The following is a 20,409-nucleotide window of genomic DNA, read 5'->3' as shown; positions in this document are numbered from 1 at the left end:
TTTTAGGAGGTACACTTCACAGGGTGGAGGCACCAACACCACATTATCTACAGGTCTAGTATTTGGTGTTCTCAGGCATGATGCAACGCTTTTCAACAAATGCTTAAAATATGGAGTTAGATGAAGTAAACCCAGGGCGGGGGGGGGGGGGGGCGGGGGGGTTGGAGAGCAGAACCTGTGGCTGGCAGTCGGTACCAACCAAGTGTTAGCCAACACTTGTGCCGAGGGCTGTTCTCTGCTGAGCCGGGCCGGCCGGTCAGGGGAGCACAGAGGAAGCGGCCGAACGCCGCCCGAGCTGAGAGCCCCCAGCGCCATTTCAGCCCCCGGGGCCGTTAACGGCTCAGCCTCGCGCCGCTCCCGCCTTCGCCCCAACGGCCACGCGCCCGCCCTCTGCGCATGCGCCACGCCGGGAATCCCCTCCCCCGCCCCCCCCGCTCCGCCCCGAGTCCGGACACGCTGGCGTCACTTCCTGCCAGTCCCAAGATGGCCGCGGGCAGCCGGTGGCTGCGGAGCTGCTGCTCCCTTCTCAGGTACCGCGGCAGCCCCGCTGTTCCGGGTCCCGGGGGCGCGGCGGGGCGGGGGCGTTTCAGCGGAGCCGCGCCCGGCCGGGGTAACGGCCGGGCGGCGGTTTACCGGGCTGCAGTCAGCCTCCCGGGTCCGTTCCCTGCCGCTGCCCGCCGTCCCCGCTCTGTTTGCCTGATCCAATCGCACCGGCTGCGGCTGCAGCGGCGGCTGGCGCCGCAGAAACGGCCATAACGCACCTCGGATGTCACGGCGCGGCTGGAATAGCACAGGCGGTAGGAGCTGCGGTACCCTTACAGGGCATGCTGCTGGTGCTCTGTATTTTGAGAGAACACAGCATAAAAGAAGGAAAAATGACCAGTTATTTTCAGAAAACTGCTGTACAACAACAACAACGTTTTTCTTATGACTGAGTGCTTCTGTTTCTCTGCTCGAGTATTTCAGTGATAGGCCCTGGCCCCACGGACACCACACTGGATGTAAATAAAACGGACTAGAGGAGGCCCTGAGTGTCACTAGAGTGCAGCAACCTATTACCAGTCGTATTGCTCGCCTGCACGTACCATGTACCGCTGTTAAGCATGCTTTTTAATTTGTTTTTCAGTATTACTGCATATTAGCGGTGTGTTGTACTAGAAAAGACACATTTCCTCTCTCAAGGGATTAATGCAGTAGTTACTGTGCTTGTCTTCTTGTCTTGCACTTACGATTAAATAATAGAATTTAAAACAAACTTAGTCATTCATTATGCAGCTGCACTGCAGAAGCTTGGTAGAGACTAGGTCACCTGGAACAGGTGTTCTTTTTCTCTGTTTCCCACCACACACCAGTTATTTCTTGCGCTTAACTTTGTCTCTTGCATTTCCAGACAAAGCTTCCCTGTTCTGGCCAATATTAGGAGACGCTGCCTCTCCGGCAGGGACGGGCGATGGCACCAAATGGTGGGCGTAGGGCTGGGAGTGGCCTTGTGTGCAGTCCCAGTCGTGGAGGTAAGGTATCAGGAGCCAGATACAGCACCTGCTCGCTAAAAACAGTTTGATATTCAGAAACACTTGCTTAACATTTTGCAAACTAGTACTTGCCCTCAGAATTGTTTTCCTTCTTAGGAATCGCAGATGTTTAAGCCATTAAGGAAATGAGAGAGACCATTTCTATCTTCAATAACACCTTGCAAAAACAGTTACCTTGTTTTCCTGTGGCAAAACAGCAGTGAGAGTGAGGCTGCCCAACCTTGTGACTCACAGTGGTGCTTTTCCTTACCTTTATTTGTTCCTAATAACATCCATGTGAAAGCCAGTGTAAAGATCACACAAACGTCTTATCTTTCAGAAGCAGAACTCTGTTTCTCTCAGTAACGATGCCTTGATTAGGAGAGCAGTTTCCTTGGTAACAGACAGTACTTCTACGCTCCTCTCTCAAACAACATACGCGTTGATTGAGGCATTGACAGAGTACACAAAGGTAAGCTGTGAGATTACACGCTTTGCTAGCAAGTCAGTACGGGCAATACTAAATTATCTGACACTTAACCGCACATGTTAAATCATGCTTAAAATAGACTTGGTTGGGTTTTTTTTAAATTTTATTAAAAGAGGTGTGGGGGTTTTAAGATGTCAGGTCGCAAGGAAACAGTGGAGTAGGGTTCACTGTTCTACTACACCAGATGCAGAAGTTCTTTTTAGCTCTGTTAGACTGTTCTTTGAGCTTGAACTTAAGCCAAAGTGACCCGTATCTCAGAACTGGGGCTAAAGAAACTTGGAGCAGTTGTTGGATACCCGTGTCCTGATGCGCCACCCTGTATTTGTAGGTATTTTGTTTCCCTTCTGTACCCATTTCTAAGGCCATGAACTTGAGTTTCATCAGAAGAATTGAGTGAGGCATGTTTAAGACTGAAACAAGAAGATACCGTTTTAATTTTATAAATAAGTGACAATTTGAGTAGAGTAATTGCATTCCAATACACTTTCTCACTAGTACAGCAAGTTTTATATATAAAGAAGTGCTATCCATAGCATTACTGTAGGCAGACAGCAAATGCTGTCAGTGCCTCCAAAGTTGCAGTGAACTTGAGAGCAAAGCACCTTTGGAACTATTCAGCAATTTTGGTAATTAACCCCAGTTAACATTGAGACAATGTCAGAGATGTACAGATTGTCACGTAATTGTGTGAAATTATTCCTTTGCAGGCAGTTTATACACTGGTGTCTCTCTACAAGCAATACACAAATCTTCTGGGGAAAATGAATTCAGAAGAGGTGGATGCAGTCTGGCAGGTGGTAATAGGAGCCAGAGTTGATGTAAGTAATCACCTCCCTTCAGTCAGCAATCTGCCTCTTTTACTCCACTCAGAGAGTTCTCATCTCGCTTGCTCGCCTTTTCATGAGGCACTGTTTGGAAGATCATTCAGACACTCTTACATCACGTTCAGTAATATTTTGTTTTACTCCTAGATGACAACAAAACAGCAGGAATACCTAAGGCTGGAATCCAGCTGGATGACAGCGCTACGTCTTTCAGAGATGGCAGCAGAAGCTGCGTATCAGTCAGGTAAGCACAAGCAGAAATACAGAGAATTTCTTTCCCCTAGCATTTAGGCAGTATTTATTGAATAAGAATGGAGCTGAGAGAGACACAGAATATACGTGCAGTTACCATACCTATGTACAACTAGCGCCTGGTTTTTAGAGATGCTGAGAACTTGCGTTCTTTTATTAGCTACAGGTCTGGTAGAAGTGTTCTGAGAACTAGGCCTGGAAACTTCACATGTGGTTTAGATCAAGACCAACCATGCCAAAAAATGTTGGGGGGAAGTGTTTAGTCATCTTTAAACACAGTGTTCAAGCAAGGCTCTGGGGACCACAGAAATAAGGCTACCTAGGGGATCCAGCAGGTCTTTCTAGCTGGATTAAAGCTAGACTTTTATTAAAGAGTGAGAATATTTGCCTTTCACTCAGGAAATATACTAATTTTGGTCTTTTCTCCCTGTATACACACTTTTCACGAAAAGTGTAGAGGCTTGATAGCTCTAAGATTAAGTCATGGGCTGACTTACAGTAAATTGGCAAAGTTACTGGAGTGGAGAAGGGGAGGAAAGGGATGAATATATAGGGACAGCCTAACTGTCAGTGCCTGAAAAAGACACAGAACACATAGGAGCATGGGAGAAGAAGGGATTCCAAGTTCAGCAGTGCCACAGACATTCCTGCTGCGGGTAGGTGCCAGGAGAGGACAAGGACTCAAAGTTCCTGGCACAGGATGCCTGGGCTGGGCCGCGTTCTCAAACCCACTAGCACAAGCTGATCACTCTGATCAGATACTGGCTGTAACCCAGCTGAGTGGGAAGAATTCAAGGGGGCAAAAAAAAAATCTCAAAGCAGGCATATTGTTGTTTAGGGTAAATGAACAGTAAATGCATTTAGCATTAATATAGCCCAAGAACCATCAGAACACTTGACAAAGCAGGTGATAATTATACAGTCACTTCCTTAACTGAAGGTTTGCAGAGTGCTCCTCTAACTGAAGTATTTACATTATTACTTTTCAGGTGCAGACCAAGCCTCAGTGACAGCCCGCAGCCACATTCAGCTGGTGAAATCACAGGTGCAAGAGGTGCGACAGCTGTCCCAGAAAGCAGAGATCAAGTTAACTGAAGCTCAAACAGAAGAGCTCATAAAAGCTCAAGGAGATGAATCTTCATTGCCACAGGGTGTTTTAGGAAGTACAGAGGCAGGGGAGGACCCTTACCTTCGGGAAGACTGACAAGAACTTAAGTGTCACCATAGTATATGTGAGAGTCAATTGCAAATTGAAAGGTCTCAAACTTTTAAGTGTGGGATAGTGGGAAACCGCTGAAAGAAGCTTATGATTCCATTTTTTCCACAAACAGGATTGCTTTACAAATCAGGTCAATTCCAAGTATCTGAAAGGCCTCGATCTTGTTTGTAATTTACCATGTTTGTAATACTTATGGATTCAATTATTTAAATATTTAACTATGCAAATGTGAAAGTTGCTATCAAGGATAGCTTGTTGTTAATTATCTCTCTGCTGGGAGGGTCCTACTGCTCCTTTGCTGTGTTTGTGAGAGCTCTCTTAACTTAGAGACTAGCTGGGTATCAGCCAAAGAAGTGTATTTAAAAGTCATTCTTTTTAACCTGTGAAGTAAATGATGTCTGTTAGGAGATACCTTTATTAAACTGCGCAAAAGCATCTCACTGCGAGTGGCCCATTTGGATGAGAGATTAAGCGCTGTTTTCTATTTGAACTTAAAACAGAGCTGAGTGACACCTGCATGAAGTTACATTTAATTGCCATCAGGTGAAACATTTGCTGTAGAGCTGAAAACTTTCTGTGGAGTTACCCAGGCTCCTCTTTGTGAAGTTCTGCAGTTCAGTACAGCAGCCTTTCACCCAAGAGTCACCACTTCTAATGCATCTGCCCTCCCCAGGAAGCAAAGGGAGATTTGATTTTCAAGATACTGTGGTGATAAACAAAATTGTCTTGGTGATTGCTGCGTACTTCTTTACAAAGCAGTCAGCAAAAGTGACTTTTACATATTTGAATGCTCCAGCACAATTTTCAGGAAAATAATCTTAATCCTCTCTTTTTGAAAGTTTAATCTTTCAGTGTAGGCCTCAAAACCACAGGTGTCTTTCACTGTTTTCATTTTCTAGCTTGATCATTAACTGCATAGACAATGTAAACTTAAGCTGAGATTGCTTTGTAGAATAGCATCCACTAGAAGACTGCTGATTTGAGTCAGTTAATCTCTGCTCATCAGGTTTTGTGAGAAAGCACTCATTAATTATAGGTTTTTCACCACAAGTTAGTATCTGATGCACTACATCTGTGTTGAGGTTGCTGTTACTAAATTGAATTGTGCTTGACTAGGATTTTCTTCCAGCTGTAGCATAAGCCTTTTTATCTGTGTCTTGTTTTGCCTGCCTCTTGAACAAATGCAGTCTCACCTGCACAGCACTGTATGTGTACAGATTAAATAGTGAAGGAATTAACAAACCCCCTTTCCTTGCTCCTGCTCCTCACTGGGTGCTGCTGTATCCAAGGAGGATGGCACAGTCCAGAATTCACTCACAGGAAGGTGCCAGCCAGTGTCTGCTGTGCCAGTACCCAGGAGGTCCCAAACACAGCTTTGGCCTGGAGCATTAGGAGAAAAAAAACACTATCGTGAGAGGATTATTTGCAGCAGTGGCACAATCACACCCTCAAGAGCCAAATGCAACCTCAGGTAAACCTCTAACCACAACTGCCCTAATTTGTTACACGCTGCAGTTTAAGGACGTCTGCCAAGCCACTGACCCAAATGCATGTACAGGTTGTGTTCCTTTCAGGATGCCACAACTCTACTCAGATGTTTGCATGGCAGAGATACGGCTTAAGACAGATGAGCGCTGCGGCAGCAGCCTGCAAAGTAACTCGTTCTTCCCCTTCCAGAGCCTGCTCCCGGCCCCCTTGTTGCCCCACTTTTTGTTTCACTCTCACCCTGCTCTTACTTCCCAAGACACAGGCTGTACCCACACACATCCAGCCTTCGGACATGACAGGAACCAACTCGTCAGTTCAGTCAAGTCAAAATGGGAGTGAAGAGCATGAGTGGCTGCATATCGCCCCCAAAATGGGACGTAAAATAGTCCCACACCTTTATTAGGCAGTGAGAGTGGCCTACTGGGGGTTAGCCCATACGCCCAGGCCCATAACAGACATGACATCACACTCTACATGACGTTACTGAGTTTGCACGTGGAATCATCTAGTGGATCAGAAAAATGCTGCCACAGCAGTTCACAGGGTACCGTGGTACCCGCTCTGTCCAGTCTCTTCTCTGGAACAAGCAGCAGTGCTCAGAAGCTAGGTTTTGCTGCTGATACTCAGCCACATTCACAAAGCAAACATATCTGAAGCTACGTGTACACAATTTTTCGGGTACAGCTAGCACAGCTAATTAATCCCTGGTAGGGCTGCAGTGAGAAGCCACAGTAGCAGCTTGTACAAGACCACACTGAGGATGGACACACACACAAGCTCACCCCTTGGAAGAATGTTTTTTTTTCAGACAAATGCCTACTCTGATCTGGCACAGAAATGGCTTGTGTGAGTGGGGCAACTCCTGCCACAAGAGCCTGGGTCACGCTGTAGGGCTAAGCTGGAACTACACCTGGTGCTTTAGAAAGCCAAGGCAGCAAGGGACGTGATCAAACGAGGACCAGCGCTGCACCACCCCACGGGAGGGCAGGGCAGCCAGCCTGCCCCGAGAGCTCGTCACACCTCTGGTCTCTGGACGTCCTCGGGCTCCCTGTACTACAGTAAGGACCTCCTGAAGGCACTTCCTGGGCGTCTTTGAAAGCTCCAGCTCACAGCTGGTGGGTGGTGAACTCTGGACAGCTGGCACTACACAGCAACGACAAAGCACAACACAAATTGCTCTGATTTCTGCAATCATGCGCTTCCTTTGTACCCGCTACCTTTTTCTAAAGCTTCCAGGCTGCTTCCTGCTCACACACGGCACAGCAGCTTCCGATCTAGCAGCAAGGCACCCCAAAGCTGATAAGCTTTGTAAAAGTATCACCGAATCTTGGTTTTGTATTTGCTCTTTCCTCAAATTGGTGACTCCAGCGCATTCATAGATTAATTGCTTCTGTATCAATACGTCTTGTCTGGACAGGGGCAGAGAATGGCAGCTGCCCACAGCAAAGGAAGTGGCAAATTTCCACCAGCACATAACCTTATCCTCTTCAGTGTCACTGACTCCTTAATGCAAATGCCCAGCACCAGATCTCAGCCTTCTCTGGCTTTTGGTTCTCTTAGCTTTCAGGAGACCCAAGAATACTCCTGTTAAAACACTTTTCAAAACCGTATTTATTTATACCCAACATTACAACAATGACAAAAAACCCAAACACATCCCACACAACAGGAAAAGCCACAGCCACTGTAACTACCACTGTGATTATTCAAGACATACTGCTCCTCTCAAACCCAATGACAAAGTGTTTGTGCAAAAGCTTCCAGTGCAAGTAAACTTGTAATAAACTTCTGTAAAATCCAAAGGGCTTGAGTCGGAGCCCAGTCCCTTGGATCATCATGCTGTGTTAAAGCAATACATTTTCGAGGCCTTTTTTTCTCCCCCGCTCCACTCCCTTTCTCCTGCTGTCCAGTAAGACCTGGGGGATTGTTGGCCTGGGACAGTGGAGTTGCGCTGCACTGGACCCAACAGCACACACTGGCCTTTCTCTCTCCCTTTTAAATACTTCCAAGTGCTCTGTCACTCATGAGTCATCACTAGTTTTCCTGCAGGAGACTGAATTTGGCTGGCGGTCAGACACCAGCCTCAGCATTGCAGAGCCTCCGTAGCAGGTGGCCCCTCACTCATGTCCCTGTCACAGCTGGGAGTTCCCCTGGGTTCAGTCTGGCTGGGAGGAACCAAGCTGAGTCCCCTGTGCTGTGTCTCACCCAGCCACCAGCCCCAGCCCCTCCCCGTGACAATCCAGCTGCTTCAGTAACCCGCCAACAGAAGACGACTTACTGCAAAACAAACCCCTGGCTCAAGTACAGTCTGTTAGTAGAGGGCACGTTTCTACCACAACCTGATTTTTAGTTTAAAGTACCCTGTATCTCTCACCAGTCACAACCCCACTGTGCTCATCAGTACCTTATTTTCCAACCCCTTCTGTAGTTGTGCGTCACTGATATTGCACACCTAATGCTCTCATCGTTTACCAGCGTCCACATGATCCACATCTCGGTGGGGTTTAGTTTGTGCACAACCATCAGCTCTTTGTACCAGCACGGATCAAAAGGATTGAAAGGTCTCTGGATCCCAAAAGTCTTAAAGCCAGCATGGTTCTTTGGGGTCACTGCCATCTTTGCCAGACACATTCCCACAAAGACATCATCTATTGGGAAGAGCTCCATGCGCTCCGCAGTGCTCTGGAGACGGCGCACTGTCTCTCTAGACATCACATAGCCCCCTCCGCCCGCATAGAGAGGATAGAAGGGGGCTCTGTACATGGACTCTGGAATGAAGTATTTGATCTTGGTGTTCCTGATGGGCCGGGCATTGGCGATCACATCCCCAACAAAGAGATCCTGCTCAGGGTCCAGTTCTCGGAGGAACTCAACAATGTTATACGTATTGACAAAGACATCGTCATCGCCCTTCAGCACAAACCTGGCATGCAGGCAGTCCTCCATGAACCAGCGGAGGAAATGCAGCTCCTTGAGGGTCAGGTTGAAGAAGTTGTCAACAAAATCCCACTGCAAGATGTCATCAAACTCCCGGCTCTCGTAAGCCAGCAGCTGGTGCAGGGGCTGTACCTGGATTTTGGTCTCTGAGCGCCCTAGAAGGAACACCAGCCGGATGTGCTTGCCAGCAATGGAGACCTCCTTCCCCCAGGTGTTCCTGATTGCCACCCGCCGGTCTATGTTGATTGGGGAAGACTTGATCACCAGCAAGAGGAACGTCTCTTTGCTACACCTGGAAGGCTTCAGCAGGATGGAGAAGTTCCGGCAATGCTTGTATGTTAAGAAGACGCGGTGAAGCTCCGGGAGGGTGAGAGAAGAATTGGCAAGGGTCAAGTCTGGCAAACACTTACTGGGTTCAGCGTTGTTCAGAACTGAAGACTTCGGTTTGTGATTCACTACATCCACCGTCTGGTCTGCCGACAACACTGCCATCTTTGCCTCTTTCCTCATGTATAAAACCCAGGCCAGCAGGGTGATTGAAAAGGCGTAAAGCGCGAGGTTTTTAATCCTGGGATACATGGCAACCCCTGGAGCAGACGCCAGGCCCTGTGCGGTCACAGGAGGACGAGCCGTTTATCAATTCGACCCGCACTCACACTTTCCCCTCGCGTTCGCAGCACTCCCACGCCCGCAGTCACGCCGGGACGGGTCTCGGTCTTTCCGCTCGCTGCTGTTTCTCGGGTCCCCAACCAAGCCCGGGTGCTGCCGGCGAGGACCGGAGCGCTGCGCTGCGCCGGGCCCGGCGGCCGCTCGCCCCCGGGAGGGCTTGGGGAGCCGCGCCGCCCCCGGCCCGCTCAGAGCCCGCCCAGCCGGGGCGCGGGGACCGGGCTGGGAGCACGGCGCTCCCGGGCTCAACCTCCCGCACCGCCCCGCTCCGCGGAGCCGCCGCCGCTTATGGGGAGGAGCCGGCTGCGCTCTGCCCTGCCCCGCGCTCCCGGGGGCGGGGGCTCGCACCGCACCGCGCACGTTGCACACCGAGCCCCTGCACACCGCACACCCCCACGCACACCGCGCACGTTGCACACACCCAACCCTGGACACCGCGTATCACGCACCCAACGCTGCAATCCCGCACACCAGCCCCTGCACGCTCAGCAGCAGCCCCCCGACGACCGCGAGCCCCGTGGAACTCCCAGCCCCGGCGATTCAGCTGAACCTGGATCCACGTCGCGTCCCCCTGGGGTTTATTTCCCACTCACTTTTTTTTTTGCTACGGATATATTACTGCGTCTTCCCCACGGCCACCTTCTCCGGGCTCTGGGTATCGGATGCCAAGGGCCAGCGAAGCAGCTGCATCTGGAATTGAACCGTCAGCGGCACCGCCTGGAGCCCCCGACCCTCCTCCAGTTCAGCCGAGTCTTTGTTTTTGCTTTTTCCTGTGGAAAGAAGTGAACCTGTCACTGTCGTGACAGAGTAAATCAGCCTAAGAGCAGCAGCGCGCAGCGGGGGAAAGCCCACCGCGTTAGCACTGACTTCCGGGCCGTGAGGGAAAATCTATTTTAATATGACTTCGGGTAAGAAGCCCACAAAACATCTTTAAGCAGACAAATGGTCTGGGTGAGACTTTGCTTTTTGTTGTTAAACTCTCCTATAATTCCTAGGAAAAAAAGAAAGATGTAGAAATAAATCATTTCAAGGATCCTGGAAAATCAAGTGTGGGGTAAAATGAGACCTACATGAGACTACTTCCAAAGACATTCTTCAATGTCTGGGCAAATTGTTTGCTTAAGACAAAGCTTGCTGCCTTTCCTCTTTGAGCCGTCTGGAAGGAATCCCAATTCCTCTGAGAGGACTTATTATTTGTGTGCATTTGCCGACTGAGGGATGCAAATCAGCCTCAGCTCCCGGCTGTGAGAGTGCTGGTCCCTGCGCAGCCTCGCTGGATGCACGGCTGCAGCGGAGCAAAGGCTGGGAGCCGTCCCCTTGCGCCTCAGAGCGCCTTGTGCCTCGGCTCCAAGGTGGGACGCGGTACCCAGGTGATGAGCAAGTGCCAAGCGACCACGGTGCAATTTGATGACTCAGAGCAGCCAGGACTTGCAGTCAGGGTGTACTTGTGAGTCACGAGCCACAGCGGAGCACACGGCCACGGGACACTGTCGGCACCGGGTGTAGCAAGCTGTGGGGGCAGCTGATTTTTAGCCATTATCTTTGTGAAATATGCACTCAGTGGCCTTGGTGTGCAGCTGGCCAGCCTCCACTTGCACAGGCATAAGGGAACACTAAATTAAGCACAAATCTCTAATCTCTCTGGGATTCCTGCATCAGCAACAGCTTTCTGTGCACCCAACACCATCTCTGGCCACACAGTCCCCTACGGTTCGCTCTCGCTCAAGCTGAAGAGAAGACGTCCTGCACGCTGACCACAGGCACTGGGGTGAAAAGGAAGTAAAATGCACCACAGCTAAACTTCAGTTCGTTCAGGAGCCGTTTGACAGCAGCTCCCTACTTCAACAGCAGTCTGAGCATATATTGTAAATACACATTTGTTTGTGGGAAACAATAATTCCAGGTGGTTTTTCTCCTTTTCAGGCTTCCTGGAGTGCAGACACAGCCTAGGACCGCAGGGCTCTGCGATCCTCCCCAAAAACGAGGACCTCGCCGTGGGTGACAGGGCGCTGAAAAGCAGCCCAGAGCTCTTAGGGAAGGGGGTTAATTGCACTCTTAAATTAGTGACTGAATCTGATGCCAGAGCAGGGACATGAGGCTCCTTTGGTAGCTCCGAGCAGCACTGGGGAGGCCTGGCCCACGTCGTGCTCTCCCTGACCCATAAGCAGCTTTTCAGCATCGCTCTGCCACCCCTTCCCTCTCCCACTTCCTCCTTCATTTGCCTGACCCCTCTGATGTGCTGGCACTGCTGGTTTTGTAGTCAAAACAAGATCGCTGGAAAAATAACCTGCAAGAGGCAGATGAGGTTTGTCTCCAGCAGTTTAAGCGACGCTGCTGGCTGAGCAGACTGTGACCTCTGCGCTGGGGAGGCAGGGGACACTCGTCAGGGGTCAGGGTGGTCTCTTCATGGGTGACAGCAGACCAGGGTCTGTTCCTGGCCCCACCGTGGGCTGGCCAGGGCACCTGGGGCTCTCTGTGCATTTCCTCTCTAAACCAGAAAGAACAATAATCCCCTCTGCAAAGCCCTTTGAGTTGTGAGTTGGAAATGAATGAGGAGCTCATTATGCTTCCCAGACAGCACTCCCCCCAGCTGCCCGCGCCACCGGCCACATTTGGCAGCGACACAGTGGGCAGCACATCTCTCACCCAAAAATCTGCTTTGCCCTTCTCCCCTGGCACGCAGAGCTGGTAGGTGTGTGTCGCTCCCAGGACAGGCGGCAGCCCACCCTCGTGCTTGTTCAAACACTGATTCAATACGGTGTCTGGGCATGTGTTGAACCCTGCAGCCCCCGCAGTCAATAGGTGTATTCACAGCCCGAAACTCAGGATGTGAGTAAGCACCCTGCCCTGGCACGGTAGCAGGGACCTGTGGCTGCCTCTGGGCCAGGCACCGCTGCTGTTTGCTCTCGCACACGCCACCCTCCACCCAGCCAGCTTCAGTCTCGGTCACCTTTGGCAGACGCTGTGGTTTTCAAGCTGGTCTGAGTTTCTCTCTTTGCTTTTGTTTTTTTTGCTCTTGTCTTTGCCTTTTTTCTTGTCCTGTGGAGAGAGAGCTGTTTCCACAGTTAGGCTGTGTTGAAATTCACTGCCCGCAATTCAGTCTTGTGACAGCGATCGCCGTCTGGCTTCTGTCACCAGGATTTAAAGGGCAGAGGAAAAAGGTGAGGGGAAGCAGGAGCATAGCAGAGAGGCTGCTAGAAGAGGAGAATCGAGGAAATAAAGGGTTGGTACAGCTGGTGCGTGTTGCCATGCTGTGAGAGCATCAGAGGAAGAACAAGTGGTTGCTTTCATATTCTGAAATAGAAAAATAAACTTATCTATTTTCCTAGGCCCCTAAAAAGCAGCAGTACTTATTGCTAATAGCAACATTAAACAGCGATACCAGCAGCGATGGACGGTGCTTAGGCAGGGCTATTTCAGTCCCATTTTATGGAGAGGAGAACTGAGGGACGGGTAGGAGGGATGCCCAGGCCAGCGAGGGCAGAGCAGGCTGCAGGGCAGGACACAGTCCTTACCTCCTCCTCCTGACCTGGTGGCTGCAGCGGTTGCTCAGTGATCAGGATCCCAAAGTCACACACAGTTGCCACCAGGTCCTCGGTGGCCAGCAGGGCCTCCAGTGTCACCTTCCTGCTGCCCAGGGTCCTCCGAAGGGGAGGGTTGCTGCGGAGTTCACATGGCTTCTCCTTCTTTTTCTGCTTGCCCCTGGGCACAGGACCCTGCAGGGTACCAGTGCAGGGACAAGCCTCAGCAGAGGGTTGGAATCCCTTTATGAGACAGCAAGCAACCCAGCCCAGTCCTTTCCCACCATGGCATCCAGACCAAGATGTGTGTAAAACAGCTGCTGCCTTCCTCCCATAGCAAGGAGGGACTTTGGTGAGATGTCCGGGATGGAGGAGAGATTCTCTGACACACCAAACTGATCTGAGAGAAGGGCCCTTGTTCCCTCCATTGTTATTTTTGCAACTCAGATGTTATTTGGACATCGTTTTCTCCCAGCACCCTACCTTGGCACCGTCCTTCCGCAGCTCCCGCCCTGCTTTTCTATTTGTGACTGTGTTTTCTTCTGGATCAGCATCAGCAGGCCACGAGAGCACCTGTCCGGAGAGAGGAGCTGGTGCTGCAGGGGCTGGGATGCCCGAGGACCCTGGCCCAGGGTCACTGCCATCCTGGGCTGCCTCCCAGAGGGAGCACATCACCATTGCTGGGCCTCCCAGCAGCTCTTTCCCCTTTCATCCAGCCCTGCCACGCACTCACCTTCTCCTCCACAACCGAGACAATCGTTCCAGCTGCCAGGTAGGACTTCAGCCCCACTAAGTCCTTGGCAGTGTGCTCCTTCCTGTAGCTGCTGTCAATGGTGTCTGCCCAGGGCTTTCCAGGGGTGACAAACACCTTTCCTGCACAGGGACACAAAAAAGCTCTGATGAGAGACCTCTCCTTCCCAAGGACAGAAAGACCCCCGGGACACGACCAGTGCCAGTTCATTATCCACCAGTCTCAGTAACAGCCCAGCTGCAGCCGACGCTGCGGGGGACATCCTGATGTCACCACATGCCAGGAAGAGCCATAAACCTGCCCTGGGCAGCGGAGCAGGGGATTTATCATTCTTTATTACCAGGGTGGGCCTTGGGCTCCTCCGTAGCTGCAGGCTCCTGCTGGCTCTTCGTTTCTCCTGTGCCCTGAGCAGAGCTGTCCACATCCAGGGTGGACACCTTGGGACTCTGATGGATTTTTGCTCCCTGGAACAGAGAGGAATCTCTTGGCAGGGCGTGTCTGGTTGTGTCTGCATCAGGACCAGGGTGCTGAGCTGCCTCCAAAATCCCATTCCCCAGCCCACCCTCATCACGGGAAGAAGGGGCACCAGCGCTAGGGAAGGGGTCTGCCGCAGTCAGCGGGAGGGGGCTGTGAATGCTCTCCCACATGCAGAGCAGCGCTGGGCTTCCCGAGGCAGACAGGGAGCATGGGCAGCAGGGACTTGTCCTGCTGGACGTGAGTTCCGTCCCCAGCACTGCTGCTGCCCACACCAGGTCCATCACGAATGGTCTCGCTCCGCAGCCTGGACGTGAGCTCCCCCTTGCTGTGACCTGCCACTGCCTGGTGCTTTCAGGAGCAAAATTAAGCACAAACCTCAGTGCTGTTACCGTCCTCGATCTCCTCTCCCTCTGCAAATTCGTACGTCACACAGTAGCTGGAGGTGATCACCGGAGCCTCGGAGCCAATCTCCAGCTGCTGAAGAGCCCTGGGATCAGGGACTCCCTTGATTTCTCCAATGCTCACAACCACTCGTGCTTCACTCCTGACCAGTTCTAAAAGGAAGACAATCTTGCTATGAAGCTACAGCATGCTCCTTCCAGAGCAAGGGAGGTTCAGAGCAAGTGGAAGCCTCCAGGACACCGTGTCCCACCACCTGGCATCCCTCCCTGCCACCCTGTGCTAACGCTCTGACAACCCACTGCCACATGGGGTCACTCCAAAGCCACGCAAACATCTCCTGGCTTAGTTGCTTTGCCTCCTTGGTTAATATTTTAGACTCCAAAGAGCACATCCAGCGCATAAACTCATTGAGTAGGGGCTATCAAGAGGGGCTTCCCACCCCTGGGTGTCCCCAGCCCACTGCTCTCGTCCCAGCCGGGGTTGTGCCACGCTGCAGAGGTGGCACCACTTCGTGCAGACAGTGCAGCACCCATGTGAGCATCTTCCCCAGTGGAGATGTTCCTCTTTCAACAGCCTGAGAGGGAAAAGCACAGTCTGAAACCAGATGGTGTCTATGAAGCAAAGATGGGGGCAGGCCATGACACTGAGGCAGTGTTAGGACTAAGTTGTTCTTGCCATCTTTGGACCCAACAAAGGCTAAAACTACCTCAACTGTTAATTACACTGCTGCAGGGTCTGCTGCCTGTGTCTCGTGACTTGTACTAGTGGGGTAAAAAGGCACAGAGAAAGCTCTCCATTTGACAAGAGGCAAGAAGGAAGTCAACAGAGGATCCAGAGTTTGCCCTGAGGACTCCTGGCTCAACTATGATGAAGCCACCTCCCAAATTGTGGACAGGCTCAAAGGTGAAGGCTCACCTGGCTGCCTCGCCAAACCATGGAACTGGTGCCTCTCGTCAGGGCCTATGGGGATGTCATCGAGGATGGAGAGCTTGGGCAGGCTGTCCACGAGGAAGCCTCTGTAGGTGGGAATGAGAGCCAGCGGGGTCCCTTGGAGCACCAGGACACGGAGCTTCTGCAGACTTGACAGCTGGGAGACCAGCCCCAGCAGATCTGTGAAGCTGTTAAAGCTCAGGTCAAGGGAGACAAGATTTGGCCTAAAGAAAGAACCGAGAGAAGAAGGTTAGGCAAACAACATCCATCTGAGGATAGAGAGACACTGCCCTGGGTCGAAAAAAAAGCAGCAAAAATTGTGTTTCCCCAGCACAAACTGGGTCAAACTGGGAAATCCAATGGTACAATTTCAAGAGGCCAATTCCAAATTCCTGAGCCATATGGTCCATTGCCAGTCTGCCGCACAAGTCAAAAACATGTTTCTAGCATCCATTAACTACCTCACTGCATCATTCAGTGAAGCAGCCCAAGCTTTAGATCCTGCCCAGGACAGGCTCCTAGCAGAGCCTTTGGGAAGGGCCTGGAAAAGGAAGCTGCCCAGGGACACGGGAACTGCGCTGGACAGGGTGTCAAGGCAATTCTCCAGGTGATTTCCCCATTCCACACCTTGTCCATGGACCAAGACAGAAGATAGCAGAGACAGATTGTTCTGGACAGGCAGTGGACACAGAGCAAAGAAAAAACCCTGCTGAAGGGCTGTAATTTCCTGACGTGGGCCACCCTGACGGCTTGAGGTCATCCATTCACATCTGCCCACCTCCCTTCCAGGAGCCCACGTTCAGCCTGTGGTGTTACCAGAAGGCCGCAGTGAGGTACTTGTCCCGCAAAGGGCTGCACAGCCTGTTGTATCCCAGTCCCAAGTGCTGAAGCTCCAGAGGAGGCTGAGCACACAGGTCCTGCAGATCGGCCACAGCGTTGCAGCAGAGCTCCAGGACCTGCCCAGGACAGAGAAAACAACAAACACCCTTTGCAACGAGCTGTTCCTGGCACTCTCTCAATCTTTTTGGCCTGCATTGCATTCCCAGATGGGACCTCCTTCCCCATCCTGCTGTTGTAAGGCATCGCTTGCTCACCTTCAGTGTCCGGGGCAGGTTGGCCGAGGTTATCCTGCTGATCTGGTTGGCACTGAGGATGAGCTCCTCCAGCTGCTGTAACTGCAGCAGACCCTCATCAACCTCTTCTACCTGCAAAGAGCTGGGTTTGCCCAACGTGTCCTTGAGCCTCCTTTGTGGCTAAGGTGACATGGACACGTAGCGCTGATCCACGTGACGTACACGTAACATGGATTAGTGCAGCACGCTGGGTGGGGGACCAGTAGCTCTACCCCAGCTGCCATAGTGGCATCTGGGAAGACCCTGGGATGGGGAAGGTGTCCTTTTCCCAGGATGTTTTCCCTCCTAATAGGAAGATGTAGTTTCCTGGCCTGGAAACGGGTAGCTTTGTGGGCACTTACTCCCTTGCCAACAATCCGCAGGGACCTGAGGACCTGGAAGACTTTGGAGCCACAGACGAGCTTGGGCGCCAGCACGGCCATTTCCCGCAGGTGCTGGTCCTGCTGGCTGCAGTCCGGCGGCAGGGCCCAGGGGCTGTGCTGGTCTCTCAGCAGCTCCATCAGCATCTCGGGGCTCTCCTCGTCCAGCCCCATGGCCTCCTCCTCCCCGGCTGGGTCTGCCCCCAGCCGCAGCTGGCCTCTGCGGGGGCTTCTGCGTGCATCAAAGCAGGACTTGCTCTGCAGAGAGGGAGAAAGCAGAGGCAGTGATAGCTCTGCAGACTGCAGACCTCCTGCCACGTCCCATGGCTGTGTCCCCCTTGTCCCCTACCCAGCTGCCAAGGCCACAGGGGAAGTCCTGCAGAGCCAGGCGCCGCAGGTGTTCCCAAAAAGCAGCCGAGACGCTGCAGTGGTCAGGTGCTGCCATCCAGCCCCATCCCAGCAGGAAATTCCCTGGCTGCGCAGCACACGTCGCAGTCGCTAGGAGATGGCTGCCCTGGAGATCAGGGATCAAGCTCTGCAAATGGGGCGGCGGAGTGAGCCTGGGATGGCACTGAGCTCCCCAGGCTGGGAATAAATCTGTTTTCCTGATCTCCCAATGGGCTCTGGGGGCTGCTCCCCACCAAGGAAAGAGCGGATGGCCTCGTGAGGCATTAGCAGCATGCAGCATCAGCCCCGGCCCCTGGCCAAGGACCTGTGGCACAGCATTTGCCATTTCACTTATCTACATCCTGAGTGTCACTCAAGTTTCGGGGAGGAAGCAGTCAGGTTCTCAGTCAGCTGTAAAAGCACTGCTGTTCACTCGTATGGACGGCACCGCCACCACAGCCACAGCAGCGTAAGACCATCGGAAAACAAAGTTCACAGCTAAAAATACCAGCTCCTACACTTGGAAAAAGTAAATAAGCCCAAGGAACAAAAGCCACAGCTCTGTCACAGGTCAGATTCAGGTCTCCGTGCTCTGAGGTTTGCTTTTTCCAGCAACAGGTGTTGAGGCAATGGCTACAAATTCCATTTTAGGGAGCCTACAGAGCAGCCTGTGTCAGCAAGACTTCACCAAATGAATTGCAGATGCTCTGCGGCATCTGACAGTTACGTGGTGGAAAGCTGACCTTCCACTCAGGCTGGGTTTTACAGGACGGATGCCGATTTACTCCCTTATCAGCTCAGCAGCTTATCACAAACGTGTACAGATAGGAAACGATGTGCAGAGCATGTGCATGTCAAGAGAGAGAGTGGCATGCCACGGAGTGGAATAACCAGGCAAACTGCTATCCCTAGGCTCAGTAGAAAATAAAGTTAAATTTTCTAAAAATTTTTGAAAGAGTGTTACCAGTGGCAACCAGAGTTGTTTTTAATGGAAATGCCAAGCTGTAAGAATGCTGCTTCCCTTACTTGTCTCACTGTTACAAATAATTGGGCTCCATTGCCATCAGTGCTGCACAAAGAGATGTTTCCTGCTGTAGGAGGAACACTGACTGCGGTTCCCTGTCTGTCCTCGCTGGCTGTACCCGTCTGGGGCAGCTGGAAGGGGACTGGCAGTGCCCGATGCCCCATGGTCTCTTGCATGTGCAAGCTCATGCACCTTCCCCACATCTCGCAGTGCACTGCGGGGCACTAACCAGCTGCATCGCTCTGCTTTTTGGTGCTTCCAACCAAGCACCCCTCCAAGATCACCCTTCTACCTGAAAGGAGCCATCTGCACCTATCATTGTCTTTGCAGGGACATTCCTAAAGAACATCCTGCACACAGAAGTATCTCTCTCTCCCTTGTCCATTTTACCCCCAAATAATAAAGAAAATACCCAATTAAAAAAAAAGAATCTGCCAGAACTGTGCTTTTCTGGTTCTTCTCCAGCACTCTGCTGTAGCTTGCTGCCTCATGCACCTTGGAACATGGGTTGTGCAAGAAATGCATCCCTGTGGGATGGCTGCATCCCTCTGCCTGGCTGCGCGGGGCTCCCTCACAGCACGGTGGCAGAACCACGGTCATTTTGTGAATCTCCATTATCGTGGCTTCAGGCAAACAACTGAGGCCGGCAGTTACAGGCTGGGGGGACCCCAACGATTATTTTGACACTAAGATGTTGCTCCTTGAAAGTCTTCCGGTGACTTGACACATGTTCATTTTGAATCTACGGCTACTTTTCCGGCACATTGTTTGTCACACAGTTGGGAAGCACCAGTGTCTATGTGTTACTCTGTGTTTTCACAAAGGTGTGTTTGTTGGGCTTTCCTCTGACCTCCTTTCTGCTCTGAATCATGGAATCATAGAATCATAGAATGGTTAGGGTTGGAAGGGACCTTCAAAGGTCATCTAGTCCAACCCCCCTGCAAGGAGCAGGGACATCCCTGACTAGATCAGGTTGCTCAGAGCCTCATCCAGCCTGGCCTTGAACATTTCCAGGGATGGGGCACCCACCACCTTTCTGGGCAACCTGTTCCAGTGTTCTATAACTCGCATCGTAAAAAATTTTTTCCTAATTTCTAATCTAAATCTACCCCCCTCTATTTTAAAACCATTACCTCTCGTCCTATCGCAACAGGCCCTACTAAACAGCCTATCCCCATCTTTCTTGTAGGCCCCCTTGAGGTACTGGAAGACCGCTATCAGGTCTCCCCGGAGCCTCCTCTTCTCCAGGCTGAACAGCCCCAACTCTCTCAGCCTGTCCTCATAAGAGAGGTGCTCCAGCCCTTTTATCATCTTCGTGGCCCTCCTCTGGACCTTCTCCAACTGGTCCATGTCCTTCTTGTGTTGGGGGCTCCAGAACTGGACACGGTACTCCAGGTGGGGTCTCACCAGGGCAGAGTAGAGGGGGAGAATCACCTCCCTCGACCTGCTGGCCACGCTCCTCTTGATGCAGCCCAGGATGCGGTTGGCCTTCTGGGCCGCAAGGGCGCATTGCCTGCTCATGTTAAGTTTCTCATCCACCAGCACTCCCAAGTCCTTCTCCTCAGGGCTGCTCTCAATCCATTCCCCGCCCAGCCTGGATTTGTGCCTGGGATTGCCATGACCCAGGTGCAGGACCTTGCACTTGGCCTGGTTGAACTTCATGAGGTTGGCACAGGCCCACCTCTCCAGCCTGTCAAGGTCTCTCTGGATGGCATCCCTCCCTTCCAGCGTGTCGACGGCACCACACAACTTGGTGTCGTCGGCGAACTTGCTGAGGGTGCACTCTATCCCACTGTCCATGTCGCCGACAAAGATGTTGAACTATTAGTAGTTCTGCAGCTTCTCTTCTGATCACAGCCTCCTACTTGTAAATCCCAGGAATGATTTTTTCCTCTGTTTTGGTGCGTATGAGAATTTCCTGCATTTAGTTACTGGAAACAGAAAAGAGCCTCAGGGGAGTTAGAGAGAAGGGTGACAAGAGATTGGGAGGTAGGATCCCAGACATCCTCTGCTGGGTTACATGAGGGGGTCACACCTC

General features: G+C 51.8%; 3 protein-coding genes across 3 annotated transcripts; 1 reads left to right on the top strand and 2 right to left on the bottom strand.

Annotated features, from left to right (window-relative positions):
* Positions 1–462: 462 nt before the first annotated feature.
* DIABLO (diablo IAP-binding mitochondrial protein) lies at positions 463–4,736 on the top strand. The gene is made up of 6 exons (XM_086761104.1): positions 463–530; positions 1,391–1,511; positions 1,852–1,983; positions 2,709–2,819; positions 2,973–3,069; positions 4,067–4,736. Exons 1-6 carry the CDS (start codon positions 484–486, stop codon positions 4,279–4,281), a joined length of 723 nt encoding a protein of 240 aa, XP_086617230.1. The 5' UTR covers positions 463–483; the 3' UTR covers positions 4,282–4,736.
* A 1,815-nt stretch (positions 4,737–6,551) lies between these two features.
* B3GNT4 (UDP-GlcNAc:betaGal beta-1,3-N-acetylglucosaminyltransferase 4) lies at positions 6,552–10,114 on the bottom strand. Its single transcript, XM_086761776.1, has 3 exons — positions 9,981–10,114; positions 6,864–9,327; positions 6,552–6,643 (listed from the first exon to the last, which is right to left on the bottom strand). The coding sequence occupies exon 2, from the start codon at positions 9,298–9,300 to the stop codon at positions 8,182–8,184; it is 1,119 nt and encodes a 372-aa protein (XP_086617902.1). The 5' UTR covers positions 9,301–9,327; positions 9,981–10,114; the 3' UTR covers positions 6,552–6,643; positions 6,864–8,181.
* Positions 10,115–12,374: 2,260 nt separating this feature from the next.
* Positions 12,375–17,405, bottom strand: LRRC43 (leucine rich repeat containing 43). The gene is made up of 11 exons (XM_086761735.1): positions 17,310–17,405; positions 16,943–17,218; positions 16,563–16,673; positions 16,285–16,424; positions 15,454–15,692; positions 14,512–14,690; positions 14,000–14,123; positions 13,642–13,781; positions 13,392–13,481; positions 12,903–13,103; positions 12,375–12,681 (listed from the first exon to the last, which is right to left on the bottom strand). Exons 1-11 carry the CDS (start codon positions 17,403–17,405, stop codon positions 12,529–12,531), a joined length of 1,749 nt encoding a protein of 582 aa, XP_086617861.1. The 3' UTR covers positions 12,375–12,528.
* Positions 17,406–20,409: the final 3,004 nt, after the last annotated feature.

Source organism: Chlamydotis macqueenii, chromosome 17 (genome assembly GCF_036417535.1).
Source record: "Chlamydotis macqueenii isolate bChlMac1 chromosome 17, bChlMac1.mat, whole genome shotgun sequence".
In the NCBI taxonomy this organism is placed as follows: domain Eukaryota; kingdom Metazoa; phylum Chordata; class Aves; order Otidiformes; family Otididae; genus Chlamydotis; species Chlamydotis macqueenii.
The sequence above is the reverse complement of the archived record's forward strand: the minus strand, read 5'-3'. Positions and strand labels throughout refer to the sequence as shown.